We start from the raw sequence: 21,926 nt of genomic DNA on the forward strand, positions 1-21,926 counted from the left end.
CTATGTCAGTCCTTCTACCTCCTACAGTAAGTCACTCTTGCTACATGCAATGTCACCTCTGCTACCTCCGATGTCACCTCTGCTACCTTCTATGTCAGTCTTGCTACCTCCTATGTCACCCCTGCTACCTCCTACAGTAAGACGCTCCTGCTACATCCAATGTCACCTCTGCTACCTCCTATGTCGCTCCTGCTACTTTCTATGTCACCCCTGCTACCAGCCAATAGTATGTCACCCTTGCTACCTTTGATGTCACCTCTGATGTCACCCCTGCTACCTCCTACATTATGTCACTCTTGATACGTCCTCTGTCACCCCTGCTACCCCCTACATTATGTCACTCTTTCTACGTCTTCTGTCATCCATGCTACCTCCTACAGTATGTCACTCTTGCTACGTCCTCTGTCACCGCTGCTACCTCCCATGTCGCTCCTGCTATCTCTTTTGTCACCCCCTCTACCTCATAGATTGTAAGCTCTTGCGAGCAGGGCCCTCAGTCCCATTGTGTGAATTGATTTCTTGCCCTATAATCCTATTATTTGTGAAGTGCTTTATATAAATAAAGATTACCATTATTAACCATGGTATAGATTGTTGGGTGCTGCTGGTGCAGACGTCAACCCAAGCCAACCTAGTCATAGCAGTATGTTACAATGGGGTGTCCATGATTTTGAGATGACATTCAGTTAAGAGAGTACATCAGGTTGGCATCCCTGGCACTAGGGAGGGTTACATAAGGAGAGTGATGTGACTATGCCCGCAGACTGCTTCCCCGGCACCTGCCCCGCCTGTCTGGAGGCTGCTGTGCCACAAGAACACTGGGCACCGCCGCTGAGACGCGCTAGGTGGCAGTAGAGAGCCACAAGGAGCTCCGCAAGGAGGACAGGAAGGGGAAGGAAGAGGAGGGCTTCCAATCTTACTTCCACACCCTCTTCCTGCCCTGTGTGATGCTCCAGAGTGCCCCTCTCACTATGGCTGCAGTACTGAGCCCCCTGTATGTGTTTGTAGGGGGCATGTGCCGGCCCCGCTGTGTATGAGTGCCCTGCTGACACTTGTACCCGCCGCACAGCAGAGCCCACAACTCTCGGACTAGTTTCTGTGTCTTGCCGGCTGTCCTCTGCTGGATTTCCCTCAGTACTTCTCAGCCGACAGGACGGACGTGCCCGCCTGGGACACCCACCCAGCAAGAGAGCGCGCTGAGCCCGGTGCCAGGGTGCGGGGAGCCCGGGACTTGGAGCACAAACATGGCGTCCTATGTGGATAATAGTTTCAGACAAGCCGTGATGAAGCCCCCGGCTGACAGGAGCGCCCAGGTAGGAGGACTGACCCGTCCAGCTGGTGGGGAGACACCTGGTGCTGGGCTATGGGGCACTCTAACAACTCAATGACAACTTTATGATTGCCTGCCATTCTGGCATCCCCATAGGAAGTCAGTGGGGTCACCTGGACTGGCTGTGCGACCCCTCTGTGTGGTGGGTGATGTCCTGTATATGATATATACCTCACCATACATATATACATGGTGGGGTCACCTGGACTGGACTGGCTGTGTGACCCCTCTGTGTAGTGGGTGATGCCATGTATATGTTATATACCTCACCATACATATATACATGGTGGGGTCACCTGGACTGACTCTGTGACCCCTATGTATGTTGGGTGATGTCCTGTATATGATATATACCTCACCATACATATATACATGGTGGGGTCACCTGTACTGGCTGTGTGACCCCTCTGTGTAGTGGGTGATGCCATGTATATGATATATATACCTCACCATACATATATACATGGTGGGGTCACCTGTACTAGACTGGCTGTGTGACCCCTCTGTGTAGTGGGCGATGTCCTGTATATGATATATACCTCACCATACATATATACATGGTGGGGTCACCTGTACTAGACTGGCTGTGCGACCCCTCTGTGTAGTGGGCGATGTCCTGTATATGTTATATACCTCACCATACATATATACATGGTGGGGTCACCTGTACTGGACTGGCTGTGTGACCCCTCTGTGTGGTGGGTGATGCCATGTATATGATATATACCTCACCATACATATATACATGGTGGGGTCACCTGTACTGGACTGGCTGTGTGACCCCTCTGTGTGGTGGGTGATGCCATGTATATGATATATACCTCACCATACATATATACATGGTGGGGTCACCTGGACTGGCTGTGCGACCCCTCTGTGTGGTGGGTCATGTCCTGTATATGATATATACCTCACCATACATATATACATGGTGGGGTCACCTGTACTGGACTGGCTCTGTGACACCTCTGTGTAGTACTGTGATGTCCTGTATATGATATATACCTCACCTTACACACATAAATGGTGGGGCAACTTGTACTGGACCATTATACCTGACTCTGTGACCTCCTCTGTGCTGGGTGATGCCATATACATGACATAGACCTCACCATACATACATAGTGGGCCTTGAAAATGGTATTAGTCCATAAGTGTTCATTATTCTGGCATATGCCTGCCAGCATGTAAAATATGAGATGTTGATATATGGGCACCCATGTAGTGGTCTGGCTAATGCACACGGGTACATATTGACCATAAAACTTGGCATGCTGACAGGTTCCCAGACATATATCCTGTATTATATCCGGGTATAACGTATGATATCCCTAGCTGGAAGAAGTATAGTCCATAAGTTGTTCCCGCCACAGAGTTCTAGAGTGGCTCTCGCTCATTCACCATAACAACTGGGTCATTGAAGGTTTTGAGTTGACCACCCCATCTGTCATTGGCATATTTAGCCCTTGCTGATCAATGGGTGAACACACAGTAGCATTGTATTAAGGATGGAAATCTGCCCTGACCTCACCCACATAATTCCGGAATAATGTGCCTGAGGTGATGGGCATCAGCAATCTTATGAATGCCACGCAGACTTGTAAGGAATCGTCACAAGTTCTCCAACAACAAATCATTGTCCATTGTCTCCTTTGTAACAACATCAAGCCCGTTCCTGATAGACAGGTTAGAGTTGTATCATGTCATACGCCACCGGAGTGTGGGCACCTCTGTACAATGTGCCCATTCTGTGTGTAGGTATGAAGCATAACAGTAGCTAGGGGCGGGATTATTTATTCTGTATTGTTTGGCTGACTGAGGCTTATTATATAGTGCTGCCCTATAGTTTAGTATAGTGATTGTAGGTGGCATGAGATGTCCCTGGAGTACCAGTGCCCGCTGTGTGACAATGGAACTTTATCTGAACACTATTGTCTGGGCTTTTTGCTGTAGCTTTTGCATTAATGCACAATTTTCACACCCATTTCTGTATTTCTTGACCTAAGGGCCTGTCTAGCAGTTACCTGTATACTTCACAGTACATAAACCTCATTACACATGGCTTCCCTAGTGTAGACTAGCGCTTAATACTGAGTAGGTAGTGCTCATGGCCTGGGCTATGTGTGGCTCTATGATATGTCTCCTATGTTGTGAGCCTCTGTTCATACCACGTGCAGTCAGGAGACACTATTTTTAGGGTGCACTTGTTTCTCTATGGAGACGAGTCTGAAACAAAGGCATAAGGAGGTAGCGCACAAAGACAAGGAGCCTGCACTTGACATCAGTCGTCTTTACACTGTGTTCTTAACCTTATGTTGTCATGTACATCAACCCTGTACTGTGGTACATGGAGTCTCTACGTGTCATATGGACACCTGAGTGTGTTACAAGTATAAGGGCCCTGATTGTATCTTCATTTTCCTCCACCTTGTGCATATTCCCTTAGGACTTGTGAGTTGCGTGCTGCTTATTTATTTCGTGTAAGCTGACTATATACTGTATATTAATGTTCCCAGAACCTGCTGATTCCAGTGGATCTAGTGAACCATCAGTGTATGGGGTCTTCCATAGTGGCATATATTGGGGGGGAGCATCGGGCATGTCGGATTTTAATCTGTCCGATCATTTTGCTGAATGTACCATCAAAGGTGTTATTCACACATCAGTGATTTTGCATCTGTGATTGTCAGCCAAAACCAGTAGTACAGACTACATAGAGGTGTAATGGGAAGGTTTCCACCTGTTCTGTGTTTTCAACCTACACCTGGTTTTGGCACAAAATAACTAATGCAAATCACTGACCAAACGCTGACCGTATGAATAAGGCCTAAGGCATGATGCACACAAATGCGTTCTTTGTTATTGTGCTAGCCATGGTTTTTTTTTTTTTTTCTTTTTTTACATCTAGCGCACCATCCTATTATTTTCTCGGTTCCTATACACACACCTATGTATTATTATAGTGCATGGGACAAAACTCAGGACATGTCCTATACCTCTCCGTTTTGTGGTTTGGGCTCATTGAAGGACATCAGTGGGCCCATGGAGGCGCAGACAGCATATAGACATCATCTGTGTACCGTTTCACTATGGACCTGACTCATACAACTTTGTGTGCATGTAGCCTAGCAGTTGTCCAGGCTGCAATTTTATTCTTTAATTAGGCCAGGGTGATGAAAAAAAAAACCCATACTCTCCTGTCCCCGGTACTCCAGTGTCCTCCCAGCATGGTCCAGTTCTGCTGCTCAGCTGTCTTATTGAAGTGGAGCTCCTTGGCAGCTGTGATGTCCTGTGTCCTTTGCCACCAGTGACCTCAGCGGTCATGTGCAGTGGGGATTTCTGCTAGAAGACAACAATGGACCAGCTGGATCGGACCCCGCTGACAGACACAGAGGACAGGTGATTGTGATTTCTTTTTTTTTTTTCCTTTTTTCCCTTCTCACCTCCCTCAGCCTGGACATTCCCTTTAAGCCCGTCAACATTTCCTGGATTTAGTATATCTGTACAGAATTTAATGAAGACAAAGTTACACACTGTATACGGTATAAGATGCACACTGAGCTGCAGAGTACCATCTTATACTGTATAGCCAGGCAGAAGAGTGATAGAAGGTTTTTTTTTTTTTTTTAAATGAAACTATCAGCACAAATAGTCAATATGATCCAGTTTGTCTGTCTATAGTGTATGATAAGCTGAACTTACTCATAAATGTAGTCAGCACCTATAAAGATGACAGGTAATGTATCCCCCATGGTGACTTAATGAACCAGAGAGAATAATAAGGAAATGGATGTCGCTCTGTGCCTTGGACTATGACATTTCTATCCCTAGTCAAAAGCATAAAGGTTAGTTCCTTAGATGTTCGGTACATTTCTGAGTAAAAATTGGTTGTTTATCCCAACATCATTTATCAAGTGGGGGGAAGGGGAGGTCAGCCTGTCTTTCTGAATATGGCTTGTCTGGCTGGCTTTGTTCTTAAATGGGTTGGCCAGTTACAGCAAATGATTGTTTTTCTGTGTTCCAATATAATTTCTGTATCAATTCCTTATGGTTTTCTATGGTTATGTAGTAGACACCCAGGTGCACTGCTCGTCAGAGCTCTGTTGTGTAACGGGCAGTGCACCTGTGTGTCCAGCACATGACAACGCACTGATCTTTCTCCACTGAAAGTAAAGAATGACAGCAAGCAGAGATCTAGAAAACCATGAGGAATTAATGCAGGAAGTATATTGGAAGATTGTTTAACTTTTTATCATAAATTTGCTGGATAAGCCTTTAAGTGAACGGTTCTTTATTTGGGGCTAATCTCTACATTTCATTTAAAAAAAACGGTTTTGCCGCGGAGAGCATAAACCGCCCACCAGTGCTCAAGGCCGGAGACTTTTCAAGCCCATTCAAATGAATGGGATCGAAACATGCCGGCAGTGCATGCCTGTTTTGTGCAGGAAACGGAAACCTGCAGAATGGAGTACGGGCGCAGATGTGAACGAGCCCTTAGTAATTCTAGTGCCTGGTCACAGATCTATCTAGGCCACAGATTTGTGGTGTAACTAGTGCCAGATTTCTGGTGTGAGTTTTAGTAAATTTGGTGGACTGATGTGGTGCAGAGGTACATTACAATTCACCAAGTTGAGGCGCGTTTTTGGCCACTTTCGAGGCGTACCTGCATTAGTTAATGCAGACCCATGTAAGCTAAAGTGGCTCCTGGTATGGGTGCCAAGTTCCTGATGTCCCCACTCTTTATATATGTGTATATTGGATATATAGATCATGCAGCTTCTGCAGAAACACACCTGTCGTGCAGGATGTAAGTCACTGCTGAATACAAAGAAAATTCTCACAAAGCATTTGGGGCACAAACCTATGCAGGAAATGATTCACTTGTCCTACAATAACAAAGAGGGGGGAAATTTCCTCACCATTTCCTCACTGATTGTGCCAGACTGCACCTGCATGAACATAAATTTCGGCACGGAACGTGATTTGGGGCTAAAATCACCACTTGGTTGTATCACTCCTTGCACTAACATTAGAGTGGCATTCACACTAGACCTCTCTAGGCATGGGGTGCTTTTGTAGACACACTGTATACTGTCTTCCATTGCTATTTGTTAGGGCCTTGTAATCTGACAGGCATATGATCATGTACTCTGTTAGCCAGGGGGATGCTTTTTAGGAGCTCAGGTAGATGATGCATTTGTTCCAGGGATTTCTTATAATGAATGGCTTGTTACAGATATCCACATAGGTCATAAATCTATAATCTGGGTGCAGATTAGTCCAGGAGGATGACGCAAACTGCATTATTTCACCTATAGATTCCTTATTTGACTCTTATAAGGAGTCGTTTTTCCTGTTTCTTTGTTTTGTTAAGCGTGGCCTGTAGCTGTAATTCTCCCGGGAAGGGAAACGCTTAGTTGCCAGTAATTCTTTCAGCGGTGGTGCTCTCGCTGGAGCTCAGCTGAAGGAAAAGTACTGCTTGGATGTTAAGATGAAGAAAGAAGAAAGGACAAAGCTACCTTTCATTCAGCCAAGTTCATTTATACAGCGCTTTGTTTTTCCACAGCAAGGATGGACGTGTGCTATAGTAATGTATGGTTCATGTGATACTGAATATCAGAAATGTTATCTTTGTGGATTAGATCCACTAGACATAGTAACTGTGAGGGATGTATGCACATGGCCCAAATAACTGAATGTAAGGCCCTTAGCAATGAGACTGACTTGTACCATGCCTGTATTATCCACAATCCTACATTTCCCCGGGCGATGGATTGCATGTGACTGTAATCCTGATAATCTTCATGTGTAAACCTCTTATTGCCCAGTGTGGCCGGAGATTGGTCACCCTTTTAGAATGGCACCTTTTCCTGAACTGTATAAAGCAGAGTAGTTGTCTGCTTGTGTGAATAGAGACACTGTCACGTGGCCTTCATTCCCAGAGTTGGTAGCCCGAGCTCTCAGAGATCAGTCATTGACAATGTACTGTAGTGCATTATTCAAGCTTACTACATTACAACACATATTTTCATATGATCATTAACCTGGGGATTGGTGGGTTAAAATGACATCACTTTGACTCGGTGAAGTACAAACTATGACAAGTTATGTAGGAATGAACTGAGAATATAGGAAGAATTTATTACGTCAAGTGTTTTATGTGTCCATTGTATTGTAGAATGTATATGTAGTGGTGAACTATGGATAACTTCAAAACTGGATGGCGACAGACGTACCCTGATGACTAGCAGAGTACAGGGGCTTAAAGAGGACCTTCCATTGCAGTTAGTTTTGGTGTTTGATATTGTAATTATACTTTTACTGCCCAGTGGGTGGTCTTGGTGTCAGGACAGATAAGAGGACGTGTTTCAGGGCTCTGACACTGTTTTGCCTTTCATTGGATAGGATCAGAAAATTCTTCGTCATGGCCCCCTTGTTTGCTTCTGCCTGATGCCACGTGATGCCACCAACTTGACATTAAAGGGGCTCTATCATTGGGAAAAGTCATTTTTAGATGAGCGCATCCTTGCATAGCCTTTAGAAAAGCTATTCCACACCTACCTTTTGTATGTAAATTGCCTCTGTGGATTTGAAACAAGTCAGTTTTTAATCATATGCTAATTGGGCTTCTCCGCGCACCCGGAAGTGTCTCTGCACTGTCTGCTCTACGTGTATGTACAGCAGAGGCTGCTGTGCTGATGACCCCTCTCTGTTGTACATACATATAGAGCAGACAGTGCACACAGACACTTCCTGTGGACGGTTTAAGCTCATTAGCATATGAATAAAAACTGACTTATTCCAAATCTACTGAGGTCATTTACATACAAAAGGTAGGTGTGGAATAGCCTTTCTAAAGGCTATGCAAGGATGTGCTTAGCTAAAAATGATGTTTCCCAGTGATAGAAGCCCTTTAAAGAACCTATTTTGCATATAAAGTATCAAAACTAACTGCACCTACTGCTTGGGAATGGTGGGGCTAGAAGAGCCATGTGCTGTAGATAGTGTGTTTAGGAATTTTCTGTTGCCTCCTAATTTTTGGCTTGTGAGATATCGATATGTCCTTAAACTTTTATTTCTGTGTATGTTGGACGGGCTCCTATTTCTAGAGTGGTCAGTGTCATGCCAGTCATTGCAATTGGTTGTGGTTGAATAAATGTCTATGAATATTATTTCCTTTTATTTACTCAACTGGATCCATCTAGTTTATTATGCATGGATACAATGATTTATATAGTATCTGATACAGAACGGAGCGACGGGAGTATTTACATCAGCGAAAAGATCAAGTAGGATAAGCAGGAAAATGGCCGGATTTCCTCATTGGAGATGATTGGCTTTACTGATGGCAGTCTGTGTAAGCTAGAAGCCGTCCCTGGTACTCATGTTGGTGCCTAGACTGGCCTTAACTGGCTTACATAATGTGTTTTTTGACCCTGTTTTAACATGGATTATTTTCTTGCCCTCTTGTTGAATTTGATACAAGTATGGTACATTAATGGGAAGTTATGAAGCTGGAATCTGCACTGTAATAAAGGTATATGAGTAAATGGGTGAAGTTTATTAATACTGGTATTTCTTATGGCAGTCTCTTTTATACAAAGTGGTGAGTAGTGTGTAGAAACAGCAGTGGTGCAAAAATTGTGCCTCCTTTATACCAAAAACATGGCATACATGGAGCAGTAAATTTCCTCCAATGTCAGCTGAACTTTCTGATTTCAGTTATGCCAAACAATCTAATGTGTACCAGTGTGTTCCAACTTTCTTACTAATGGCAGAAGGTGACGTCGGACAGTGCACGATAAGTATAATTAGCATATTAGTTTTTAGGGTATTATTTTATGTTTTAGACTTCTTCCTTTATATTACTTAATAGTTGGTTTAGGTTATAATAGAACTTGGGCACAAAATTGTGCTCTTTTTAGCATACTAACCCACTCCCCCTTTTCAACAAACACTGCCCATATGTTGTGCGAGGTGCACACACTGTTAGAAAGTGTCTAAAACCTGTACCCTTGATTTTTGGAGCAAATTATACCAAAATTCTGGTTCCTATTTATTAGTATGTCTACACAGAGTATTTACTGCCCAGTGGTGGAAACAGTCTGCAGTGGCTGGCTTATGGTTTTACATTACAGAACCAAGTAATCTGGAGTAATGATTGTAAGGGTGCATGCAGACTACGTAACGCCGGGCGTGTATGAGAGCCGTACACGCCGGCATTACGGCAGACTGCCGAACACTTCCCATTCACTTCAATGGGAGCGCTCGTAACAGCGGCGTTTACGAGCGCTCCCATTGAAGTGAATGGGAAGTGTTCGGCAGCCCTGCTGTAACGCCGGCGTGTACGGCTCTCATACACGCCCGGCGTTACGTAGTGTGAATGCACCCTTAGAAGGTAAAACTTCCATATAACTGCACGTGATAAAGCATGGCGACTTTTGGATTACTTATGGGGGACTATGGTGTGGAGGTTTAGACCTATGTGAGTGTGGTATTGCAGCTGCTAGTTGTGCAGGTGCCATGATATAGTTGTCAGCAGGAGACTCGGGAATGTACTAAAACCGTATTAACTATAGTAAATGATGTATAAAGTGCCTTGTAAGACGCTGCTCCTCACTTGCACCCTGTACATATCACTTCTGTGTGAGCTTTCCCCTTTCTTTGGGATTGTTTCATCCTTTTGTTGACCCTTATTCTTATGTTTTTGACCCTTTTGTTTTGACCATCCTGAAACTCTCAGCCTTATTGTATGTAGACTGTATATAATGTAATGATATATAACATGCAAGCTAACAGGAAGTCGCCGAGACTAGGTGTAACTTACATTGAAACTGGTGTTTGTTGTGTTTTTATGTTATCTTGAGAATTTTTCACATTGAATTGTCAGGGTTCACCTCTTGTCCCAAGCCGAAGAGTATCTGTATTGAAGTCTTCCAGAAATGAAAGATTTCAGCATCTGTTCTGTACCTGGGCATTTTAGCGTTTATTTATATACTGGAATATAAAGGACAGAGAGGTAGGTCTATAAGGTTACACTTATCTGTGACCCCCACCATACAGTTCTCTACGTCTACCACTGACCATATGTCTTCCTACCTTCTCTTGTTTGCTTATAGAGGGCACACATAGATGACAATAGGCCTGCACGATCAGATTATTATTACTATGTGAAAATAGGATTGGAAAAGAAAAAACGATGGGACGTTATTTTTCTCCCCCTAACTTTTTCTGTGTTTTTTTCAATGTTTAGTATTCCTGTAAGTTCTAGTAATAAATGTGTTTATATGAGGTGCAGTGTGCTGGTAATAGTAAGCGCTCCCAGTACAGTCATTGTTTCCATGGGCTTGGCGGATGCTTTCATAGTAGTCATATGTGCCATTGAGTCAGTTGTTGGGTAATGCTCATGTATGTTGTGGAATACAGCATCACTTGTCTTCTAAGACGTCTGACAATGCTCTTCTACAATGTGTGACGTGAAGAATGACACCTGTTCCTATTGTGTGGACCTGTCGCCTGCACTCACTCCTGGTAACAGAGGATAGAAGAGGGGGCTGTTTTAGGTACCTAAATATATAAGCCCCCACCCCTGACTTGGCCTATAACACCTTTCCCTGGCTATGCTGTATTTTTAGCCTGTCATCTCCTCCTCCTTTACTAGATGAGATCTTGGTCCTTTGTGTTCTTCCTATTACAGGCTGCTATCTGTACAATCTGTGTAGTGTGTACGGGCATGTGGAAATGGTTGGAGGTAATTGTGGACTAAGTCTACATTTCTCTCTTTTCTGCCATGTTCTGCATGTAATGAGGGTGTAATAAGGCCACGGCCTGCTGTATCTGATTCACTTCTCAGGATGAGATGCTTTTCAGGAATATTGATATGGTCTTACAATGCGAGAATACTCAGTGATTAAGGTTATTGTGTTACTGTGGGATGAGGTTGGGCACTATTATTCTGCCTCATTTCACTGCTACTATGTCATTACCCGCTTCTGAGCCCTTTTGGTGATGGCTTTAAGGAGAATAAATCACAGCATCCGGGTAAACGGTGCACATTTTCCTGCAGATCTACATTTTAGATTTTTACAATTGATTATAATAAAGTTATTGCCTGACTAATAGGACTGGAATGATATAAGGCTAGGGCCACACCACAACCTGAATATCACATTTCATATCTGATGACTGGTCATAGGGTCAAACGGCAAACTTACAGGGCCATGACATGGTAGTCGCACGACACTGTTGGAAGTCACGCAAGCCTTTGCAATAATAGACCACAATACAAGTCACATATGATTTGTGATTTTCATAAAACGTCTGGAAATTAAGTGTGTGGGATTTTTTTTAACAGCCAAATGACACGAAATAGTTTTGTGATCAAAGTTAACTTTTTTGGCCTCACAATACGTGTCGCTGTATAGCCCTAGGCCGACTGTCTTCTGTAATGTAGCAGTGGTTCGATTAACCAAGCCTATAAGGGTTGATGCGTTCTTTCTAAAATTGCTAGGGCCCCTTCACACTTTATATACTGCTAGAAAGCCAACAGTGCACTGAATGGCTTTCCCAATATGTTCCCCATGGCTGGAGATATCGGTGCCATTATAATGGTAACTATAAAGATAACTATCTCTAGTCTATCAGGAACGCTCTTCTGATAGTGGGCAGAGTACTCGTCCATAGCTCTATACTGTCAGAGGGGGTGTTCCTTACCACCCAGCGATGAAGTACAGGGCTATGGACGAGTACTGTCAGGAGGGGCTTCCTCACAGCCCAGCTAGACTGTCAGGGACGCCCTTCTGATAGTGGGCAGAGATCGGTGATAGCAATGATATCTCCAGCCATGGGGCACATAATGAGAGAGCCTTTCAACACACTGTCTGCTTTCTAGCGGTATATAAAACCGCATACGCCTGAGGACATTAAAGGTCCTCTGTAAAGCTTAGACATGCCCCCAAAGCATACCTCCTCATTTGTATATGAATATTGCTATAATTGACATTAAAATGGGCCCTAAAGGTGAAGAACAGAGGTGTATTTGGAAACTGTAGAATCCTAAGATTGGGTTTATAAACAATTTACTGCTGACAGACTCCCTTTAAGTTTCAAAATGTGGCACAATGTTAGTTTGTACGTCTTTAAATAGAGATGTGTCTAGTTTTTACGCCATCTAACTAGAGTGAAATATTGCAAAATTTTTGCACAATTTCAGAAAGTTTATAAATGTCTGGCCATGCAGAAAGCTGCTCCTACTTCTCACTACGCTGGAACAAATGGTTAATAAACAATAAGACTCCTTTTGGAGTAAAATCTGCCAGAAAAGAGGCACAAATATGGGGTGATGAAGGTGTGCCTTGTGAGGTGTGGAGATGTCCTGCAGAGTTTATAATATTCACATCTGCATTCGGTCTGAAGGCCCAAGTAGATTAGTTTTGCAGGTTATACAGCTCACATCAGAAGCTCAGCTACTCTGGATCTCACTTGATCTCTATGTGATATATAAGGGTTTTTGCTGTGAACCCCAGACTGTAAGTAATCTATAGAGAAATTGTAGTAAACTCGGTCATCCTGATATCTCCACGTCTCGCATGTCATAACCGCCAAGACTCTGCCTATTCTGGACTCTGCTCATAGGATACAGAGGTTATAAAGTAATATTTTTGTTAAGATGTCTGGCCAAAAACTTTCTTTCTTGGGCAGAAACTATGGAGCGTTCATTATCCTCCTTGTATTTTTGGTCCGTCCGTTCCTCCCGAGAGGGCATCTGGAAACCTTTGCATCCGCACATGTAGTTGAAGTATTGCTTCATAGTACATTCCCTAGGTTTGGCCACATCTAGAGGAGGGGGAGTGCGTGCACTTGACTTTTGGTTTTCATTAGATAATGGTTGATGAAATATACTAAAAATAGTATGAAGACCTAAGGAGAGTGCAGTGAAACATTTGAAGGCTATGAGGGGAATTTATTAAAGTGGTTGTCTGGGACAGTGATATAGAGTTCATCTTCTTCTTGGGCCAGTGACATCTTTGGTCCATGGCCATGCTGTGGCTCAGTCCCATTCAAATGAATTGTCATATCAAGCTCAGCCACTATACAGGGTATGGCACTGTGCTCGGTAAATACTGAAAAGCTTCCAGCAATCATTCTCATACTCCTGGACAATCTCTTTAAAGGGGCTCTATCATTGGGAATAGTCATTTTTAACTAAACATATTCTTGCATAGCCTTTTGAAAGGCTATTTCACACCTACCTTTTGTATATTAATTCCCTCAGTAGTTTTTGAATGAGCCTGTTTTTACTCCTATGCTAATTAGCCTCCAGTAAGCACTCTCTGCTGTGTGTGTGTGAGAGCAGGAAGGGCTGATGAGTCCTCATCAGCAGCCTGTGCTGTACACACAGCAGACAGTGCTCACTGAGACTTCCTGTGCTCACTGGAGGCTAATTGTATTCTATTACATCACTGGACCTGTCACATATGTTAATAGTTCCGTCTTGTCCCTTTTTTGGTGAAGCCCCTGTTAGCTGCCATTCTAGTGATACAATGTATAGTACAGTATGGTACTGATATTACTGTACAGTTATTTACTGTACTGTAATCCCTTTTATCTTATTTGTGTTGATGTGTGTGTATGTATGTATATATATATATATATATATATATATATATACACATATATATATATTACAATATACGGCTGTATTCACACAGAGTAACGCCAGGCGTTTTTTGTGTGTTTTTTGCACATAGCGCCGCGTATATGCCGCGTTAACGCCGGTCAACGCCACCGCAAAATAGCGCGGCGTTAATGCCGCGTATACGCGGCGCTATGTACAAAAAACGCCTGGCGTTACTCTGTGTGAATACAGCCTACATGTATTAATAAGTGACTCTCCTCAGGTAGCTGCAGTATAACAATATAACACACGCCACAAGCAGACTGTTCAGTGAGTTGTGTTAGGAGCGCTCCCCGGAGGCTTACTGCTACATGACGAAACCTGCTGTATAATTGCTCTGGGTATTTTGTCAGAGTGCTCTGGTCTCTGGTGTCCACCATCATCCATCGCTGCGGCTCAGTCCCATCTCACTGATTACAATTGAACCATTTTTTATGCCCCCTTGGGCCTCCTGGGACCTTGTATACTGTGTGCATAAAACTATATCTCTTAATAGATTAACATTGAGGGCTCTGTATATATGTAAGCTCAAGAATCAGCAGCCGGTAATATCTAGAAATGGACGTAGAGAAACTGTCATATCAGTCACTGGTGTGTTCTGAGCTAAATCCTTCTTCCTTATTCTACTTTTTACTTCCCTGCTCTGTAGTACTAACAATTTGCATCTAGCTTTCTCATGTTGCCCTGGCCGGGAGCTCTGCAGCACCAACCTGCATGGTGACTGCCCGCTGTGTAATCTCAGGAATGTGTACTATGACAAAGAAGTGTCACCATGTATGTACTACTTACCCGTAATCTATTTGCTCCCAGGTGAAGGACAAAGTACACTTGGCGGATTTATTATTACTGCTCTAATCTGTTATATATTTAACACATTTCCTCTTTAGGCTAAGGCCCTATGTAGCGGGTTATATCGAAAAACCGCTGCGGAAACGCATCGCGATTGTTCTTGTATCTCTTTTCACAGAAAGTCCACTTCAATTATACCTATAGGGAAACTCCTGGCATTTCCGTAGGTATAATAGACATGCGGCGATTTCCAAAAACCCTATGGGTTTGGAAATCACAGCATTTGTGTGTCACTAGAATTCTATCCACTTTGTAGGGACTTTAAAACACCACATGGGGACCCAACCTTAAGGCTTAGTTCACACGGGGCAAGGGGGGTGTATTTTGATCCTGATTTTGACGTGGGAAGCTGCGGACCAAAATACGCCTGCCGCGGCTTCCGGCAGTTGCGGCTTCCCGCTCCGGAATAGTCCCAAATGAATGGGCCTAGTCCGGAGGGTGCTGCCATGAGGCGGACACCGCCAGTGATTCAGCTGCAGAATCTGCCTGAAGAAAGAGCAGCTCGCTTCTTTTTTCCGTGAGCGGGAACATGCTGCTCACGGAAAAAGTAAGCTAGTGGTCTACCTAGACCTATATTGTAAGGGGGCGGATTCTGATGTGGATTCAGCACCAAAATCCGCCCCCTCTTGCCCCATTTGAAAAAGCCCTAAAGTCACACAAAATATTGTTTTTATTCACAAAACTATTCAAATACTTGTAAAGTCTGGAATCTGCGTTGCTGTAATGTGTGTCATATTTATCAGATATTACACAATGTTGATAAATTTGGCTCAGTTTTTTTTTTATCTAAGGGAGTGTTCACACTACCGTCAGTGTCCGACAGGTAGTGTCCGCTCCTAGTGTCCGTTCAAAATCTGGCATGGACATTAGGAGCGGACACTAGCTGTGTCCGTGACACCTGTCATTTATTTAAATGGGCATCGGGTGCGTACTCCGTGCCCTTCCTTCACTGTCCGCTTGTAAAGATGTCCGACTTCTCAAGCGGACAGAAAAACCCTACATGTCGGGTCTTTCTGTCCGCTTGAGAAGTTGGACATCTTTACATGCGGACAGGGAAGGAAGGGCACGGAGTGCAAAAGAACGCACCCGCTCTCCATTTAAATAAATGACGGGTGTCACGGACACAACTAGTGTCCGCTCCTAATATCCGTGCCAGATTTTGAGCGGACACTAGGAGCGGACACTACCTGTCAGACACAGACAGTAGTGTGAACACCCCCTAACCCTTCTGTCCACTTTACTCACTACTTCCCCCTACTGGAGTGAGAGGTTGCTTTTTTTAATTAAAGTTACATTTGATAAATCTGTTAGATGTCATTTTGAGGGAATAACTTGCTGGATCACTTGCTGGAGGTGTAAATAGGTAACGTCTTCCAGTTCAGAAACTGGTTATGTGCATTGGTAGATGTGCTGGAGAGAAGGTGACATCTTGGTCAGTTCTCTCACACTCACTTCAGTATGAGGTTTGGGCAGGATGCTTCTTTTTCCTGCTAGTTAATTTTTTTTTTTTTTTTAAGCTATCCGAGAAAGAAGTGTATGCCTCCCATTGAAAAGAACTTGCGGCATATTCAGTAGCAAAAATTCTGCCGTGTGATCTTTAACATAATGGTGTCACACACAGCATTTTTTTTTTAAAAAAACTGTCTACGTATGTATTTATTTTGAACCAAAGCCAGAAGTTGTAAAAGTAATGGGAAATAGAAGGCCGGATTCAGACTGCCGTAATACGGCCATATTATATGGGCCGTTTTACAGCCACTAATGCTGTTTTAGCCTCTGCTCTGATAATCTGAACTAGCACCGCCATATAGATCTATGATGCTGTAGGTTTGGGTTATTAGAGAGTTTTGGGGCTATAATACAGTTCATATAATATCATGGCTGTGTAACTTGGGCCTTTTCTTTTCAGCTGGATCCACTTCTGGCTTTTGGGCAAAAAGTACAGCTGTGTATTTTATTTTATTTTTTTAAAAACAAAGCGCTCTGTGAAATTTCCCATAGGTGTTGGAGAAATGCAGCATTTGGGCTGCTGTTATGGTATGGTGTCAGGAATATCTGCGCCTAGCTCATATGTTTTTGTACCGTGTTTGCCAGTGGGTAGGAAATATAAAAAAAACAGTCTTCAGTAGTTGATACCTTTTTTAATTTTTTTAATGTATCAACTTCTGAAGACTCAAGTTTTTTTTTTTTTTTTTTTTTAATAGCTCATATCTGTAAGGGCCTCTCAGTGCCACATAGCATTATGGAAACTGTTTGGAGGAAGATGCTTACTTCTATGAGTAGTTTGTCTCCTGGAATAATAATATCCTTAAGACGACTTGTCTGGTAAGTGTAATGAGTGTCAGTAGATCTCATTACCGGCGTGACTACAGTGCGGCATTCTTGCTGGCCGGGGAATTTCCTCTCTACTCATAGCCCTTATTGATGCCTCTCTGATGTCTTCATAATAGGTCAGCCAAGCACGATTTCCCATAATGAAGTGTAAGGTGGATTTGATTAAAGGTAATCCCTCAGGATCTAGGAATATTAGTGCCAGCAGGAGAGCCTGGAAGGCCATCATGTCACCGGCACAGGTCACAACTAGCAGCACACATACGTCTGCCTGGGGCCAATATGCATGGTTTTCTCCTCTCTGTTACAGTTTGAGTTATTTAGTTTTTAGATTTAGGAAAATGATTGCATAGCAATTCTCTTGTATCCTGTATTACTATGTAACTGAGAAGATATAAGGTCTGCAGAGGGACAGCTATAGGCACAGCAGAAGCCGCCATATTGCACGTGCTCTTTTATGATGGAAGATACTTTCAGAATTTTCCCCTTCCTACAGTTTACACATTATATGGAGGAGGAGTGGGCCGTTCTTCTCTCAAGGGATGTGATTTTCACGTTTTCCGTCGTTTCAGGCCCTGTGGTTGCGCATTGGCTCTGAGTGACTGGCACATGTCTTGCTATGCGGCTGAGTTTCTTAGCCCAACAGCAGGATGTTCTCAGGTGAAGGTTATCCACTTGGAACCAGACTGACATTTTTCCATAATTGGGGGGAAAAGCAGCTGCCAATACAGCAGATTTCTTTCTGGAACGCAGTAATAAAAATGCTTGCTCAGTCTTTTAGCGTGCCGATAGTGTAAATATTAAAAAAACAACTTGATTTCTCATACGCATATGTTTCGTCAGCTGTACAGAAGTTCGTACAGAAAACCTTCAGCTCCTGTCACGTATGGTTATTACCCAGAGACTTGTGCTCATTTACTCTGATAGCTTTATAAGTTCCCTCTACTCGAAGCTTCAGTATCAAAGTTTCCTCAGAACTTGGCTCAAGAACATCTTTAATCAGCAATGCAAGAAAAGTTAGAAAAGCGTTGAAAAATTGTTTTTTAAACGATATCTAATCTCCCATCAAACTTTTCATACATGGAGAGTAACGCTATCCAAACACTGCAGGTTCTCTCAAAATTTTTCTAGTTCTAACCTATTGGATTGAGACTAGCTGCTATGATTTCTGTCGTAGATACTACATGAAAGAAGTAGTACACTTAGAAGTAGCAGCACCATAATATAAGAGTTTATAGTACCAACCTGTATTGTGCATAAAGCACTTGGGGTGAGAGAGAAACTTTCTTCTCATCTCTTGCAGCCTCTGCCTGTGTCTCTCCTCTGTAGCTCCACTCCTGCCTCCATAGACTTCTGTGTAAGCTAGTATATGTCCATCTTGCCCTTTTCACAGTGACTGTTGGGGAGAAGGGTGATGGAGAAATGGTTTGTGAAAGACATATTTTTCCCTTATGAGATATATTATGAGGTTCTTTTATTGTCCTGTATTACCGATTTATGCAAAGTTGCTTGAAAGCTAGTGACCATTTAAGGAATTTCCTAAATATCCCAAATAAAAAGCTGTGTGTCATGAGGCGGCCATTGAGCAGGATGTACAGTAACTGATAAATAACGGTTTTATTCCTCAAAAAATAATTAGAAATAACATTTTGGCACTTCTAATTTCTTACTGACTCCCATTGTGCGCTCTGGAGTTCTGCCATCATGTAGCAGGGGAAGACTTGGCATTATTCCTGAAAATCTAGAATTGTACTAGCTAAATAACCCATCTCTTCTAATGGAAAGTTCTTTAGAAATTGTACTGGATGTTTTCTCTCTTTGTTGTTTCTTTGAGCAAGTGGAAAAAATTATATGTATGTTAAGTATCTGTTTATAATTCAGTGTAATGGCTTTTATGTTAATTCTGAGAGTAGTGCTATTCATCCACATCTGTACGGACAAGCCACATGCTTCAGAAAGTAAGCAAAGCTTGTACGTTTATGTTCACACTCAGCTGATTTGTCACAAAGCTTTATGCCACTGTCTTATTCTTTGGAATAGGTCTTGTAAAAATACATCAGATGTCATATGAATGGGACTGGTTTTCAGTTGTAGAAGCAAATCTGCCACAAGTGACTATACCCTTATACTGCCCTCTGGTACTCTTAGGGTAAGTTCACACGGAGATTTTTGGGCCGGAACCTGAGGTGGAGGCCACCTCAGGTTCTGGACCAAAAGCTGGATAGCCAAGACTGAAAGCCAGTGCACTACACTAGCCGCGCAATCTGTATTAGGCCCAATGAATGGGACTAGTCCGAAGGAGGGAGTGTCTTCAGGCTGAATCTCAAGGCGAACCGGCCTGAAGAATGAGCATCTTGCTGCTTTTTTCCAGGTGCCGGATGAAACGGCTCTCTTAAAAAAAGGCCTGAGCGGCTCCCATTGATTTCAATGGGAACCGTCTTTTTGGTCAGGATTTTGAGGCGGATACTGCCTCAAAATCCTGACCAAAAATCTCCATGTGAACTTACCCTTAGGGTGCATTCACACTACTGATACGCTGCCTGATTCTGAACGTTAAAACACGTTCAGAATCAGCGCATATAAAGCAGTTCCCATTCATTTCAATGGGAGCCGGCATATGAGCGCTCCCCATTGAAATGAATGGGCTGCTTTTTTCACTACGAGCGCTCCAATTGAACTGAATGGGAAGTGCTCGCGTGTATGACTAGCTCTGCTCATGCTGAGCCGTACACGCAAGCACTTCCCATTCACTTCAATGGGAGTGCTCGTAGTGACAAAAGCAGCCCATTCATTTCAATGGGGAGCGCTTGTATGCCGGCTCCCATTGAAATGAATGGGATGTGCTTTATACGCGCTGATTCTGAACGTGTTTTAACGTTCAGAATCAGGCAGCGTATCAGTAGTGTGAATGCACCCTTATGGTGGAGGTATAGTACAAGGCTTTGTTAAAATGTGTTAAAGGAGTTGTGCCATTACAATGTTGGGTCAGCCTCCAGTAGATGCGCTGGCACAACCACAGCCAGACATATGCGAGTGGTGTTTTTGGATTTCTACTGTGAGCAATTTTAAAAATGTTTGTTTTCTATGAACTTATGCTAGGAGGGGGAAAAAATATAAATCCTACTTTCCTGTCCCTGCTGCTCCAGTGACCTTCCAATTTACTTTGGTCGTTTTGTGCTGGTGTCTTAAAGTGAAGATCTCTTCTGTTGAAGCCACAGATTGGCCTCAATGGTCACGTGACTGCTGAGGTCTCAGGAAGGTAGTGCGATCACCGGACCTTCACTGAGGCCACTGATTGGCCTCAGTGGTCATGTGTGGCTGGAACTTCCACGACATGTCCACACTGGACCGAGAAGATCGGACTGCGGAGTACCTTGGAAAGGGGGAGGGGGGGGGGGGGGCGCGTTATACAAGGGATTGATGTGGTAGTAGAAAGCTGGGCTCACTGTTTGGGGGCTGTGCCAGGTGCTGCAGCTCTGCTCCTATTCACTTGCTGTGAACTCCATTTGCAGTTTCTGCCATGTGAATTGACCATGAATAGTCCAGACAGCAGGGCGCCCACTTTTTCATGGTCTTATATGATATTTAAGATTTACTACGTTATTTATTTATTTTTTTTTCACTGGCGCAGGTTGGCTTTACCATTTGTTTTCCGTGCTGTGCTTTGTTTTTCAGCCAGTAACAGATGGTATATTTTTTATGCTGTTTGCCCAGCGTTTGTGGCTTAGTTATTCTTGGAAAGTTGGCACACTATTCGCAGCATGCTTACTTTGCCTGATACCAGTCTTCTCTGCCCATCTGGGTATCTATATGATGTCTAACAGTGATTTGTGTACCCAGCAGTGACTAGTAGATGTGTGCATGCTTTCCGCTTTGCTCACATTGGAGGAATGCTAAGCGTGCTCATGTACATTCCTTTCCTTGTTGTTCTCCCAGCAATAACACATGATCCAGTGGGTGGACCTAAGTAAACATGGGTGTGCCAGGCATGGACTGTTTGATGTCTTACTAACCACTCCGACATAAAAGGAAAAAAATAACACAGCAGACTGGCTTACTGCAAGTTAAAACACTTCTGGGGACTCATTTTTAAGCTTTTACTTTTATATTTGGTTATTATGTTAATTCTATAGCTGTTACCTGAGCATCTAAAATGTAAACCTGGTTCTGTATACTTTGTAGAGGATTACTTCTGAAGATGTACATCTCGCTCTAAGGAGGGTCATCACAGCCTGGAATGGCTGTAATAACATGTTTTCAAGTGTGAACTGAACCCTGTTCTGTGACTTGGGTCTGCAGCCAGAACTAGCTTGACTTTCCCTTGAGAAGAGTTTTGTGCCTAATTTAAAGGGGTTATACGAATATGAGGACAGGTACAGAAAATGGTTAAATATAAAGTAAGCTATCATAACCACGCCTGCTTCTAGCATAAACCTCCAGTTCTCAGCGCCAGGATATGTTTACAGACCACTACTTGAGTCAACCACTGGCCACAGAGGAGGAGGAGGTGCGATCTGATGAAGGCCTGTGAATGGCTACATCGGTGCTTTTTGTCAACACATGCCAAGAGTAGGAACTGGAGGCATAACTAGGAATGGCTGTGCCCCAAGATGAACATTTGTGAAGAAATGCTGCTGCACACACTAAGGTGTCTTGGACAGCTGATACCGGCCGGCTACTCTCTTGTAGATCAATTCTGATGAAGGTCACAAAGACCGAAACGTTAAAAGGAATTATTGA

At 43.4% G+C, this 21,926-nt stretch overlaps 1 protein-coding gene and 1 long non-coding RNA gene across 9 annotated transcripts in view; one reads left to right on the forward strand and one right to left on the reverse strand.

Annotated features, from left to right (window-relative positions):
* The first annotated feature begins 921 nt into the window (after positions 1–921).
* RAPGEF2 (Rap guanine nucleotide exchange factor 2) overlaps positions 922–21,926 on the forward strand; it is a 177,055-nt gene continuing 156,050 nt past the window's right edge. For all 8 annotated transcript variants that reach the window (XM_075287879.1, XM_075287888.1, XM_075287927.1 and 5 more), the window contains exon 1: positions 922–1,313. In XM_075287879.1, coding sequence (XP_075143980.1) covers positions 1,245–1,313 — 69 coding nt within the window. In that variant the 5' untranslated portion in view covers positions 922–1,244. The remainder of the gene's footprint in view (positions 1,314–21,926) is intronic.
* LOC142195711 (uncharacterized) lies at positions 1,348–2,623 on the reverse strand. The gene is made up of 3 exons (XR_012715104.1): positions 2,367–2,623; positions 1,995–2,182; positions 1,348–1,443 (listed from the first exon to the last, which is right to left on the reverse strand). It is a non-coding gene; the product is annotated as an uncharacterized LOC142195711 (long non-coding RNA).

Source organism: Leptodactylus fuscus, chromosome 1 (assembly GCF_031893055.1).
Source record: "Leptodactylus fuscus isolate aLepFus1 chromosome 1, aLepFus1.hap2, whole genome shotgun sequence".
NCBI classification, from domain to species: domain Eukaryota; kingdom Metazoa; phylum Chordata; class Amphibia; order Anura; family Leptodactylidae; genus Leptodactylus; species Leptodactylus fuscus.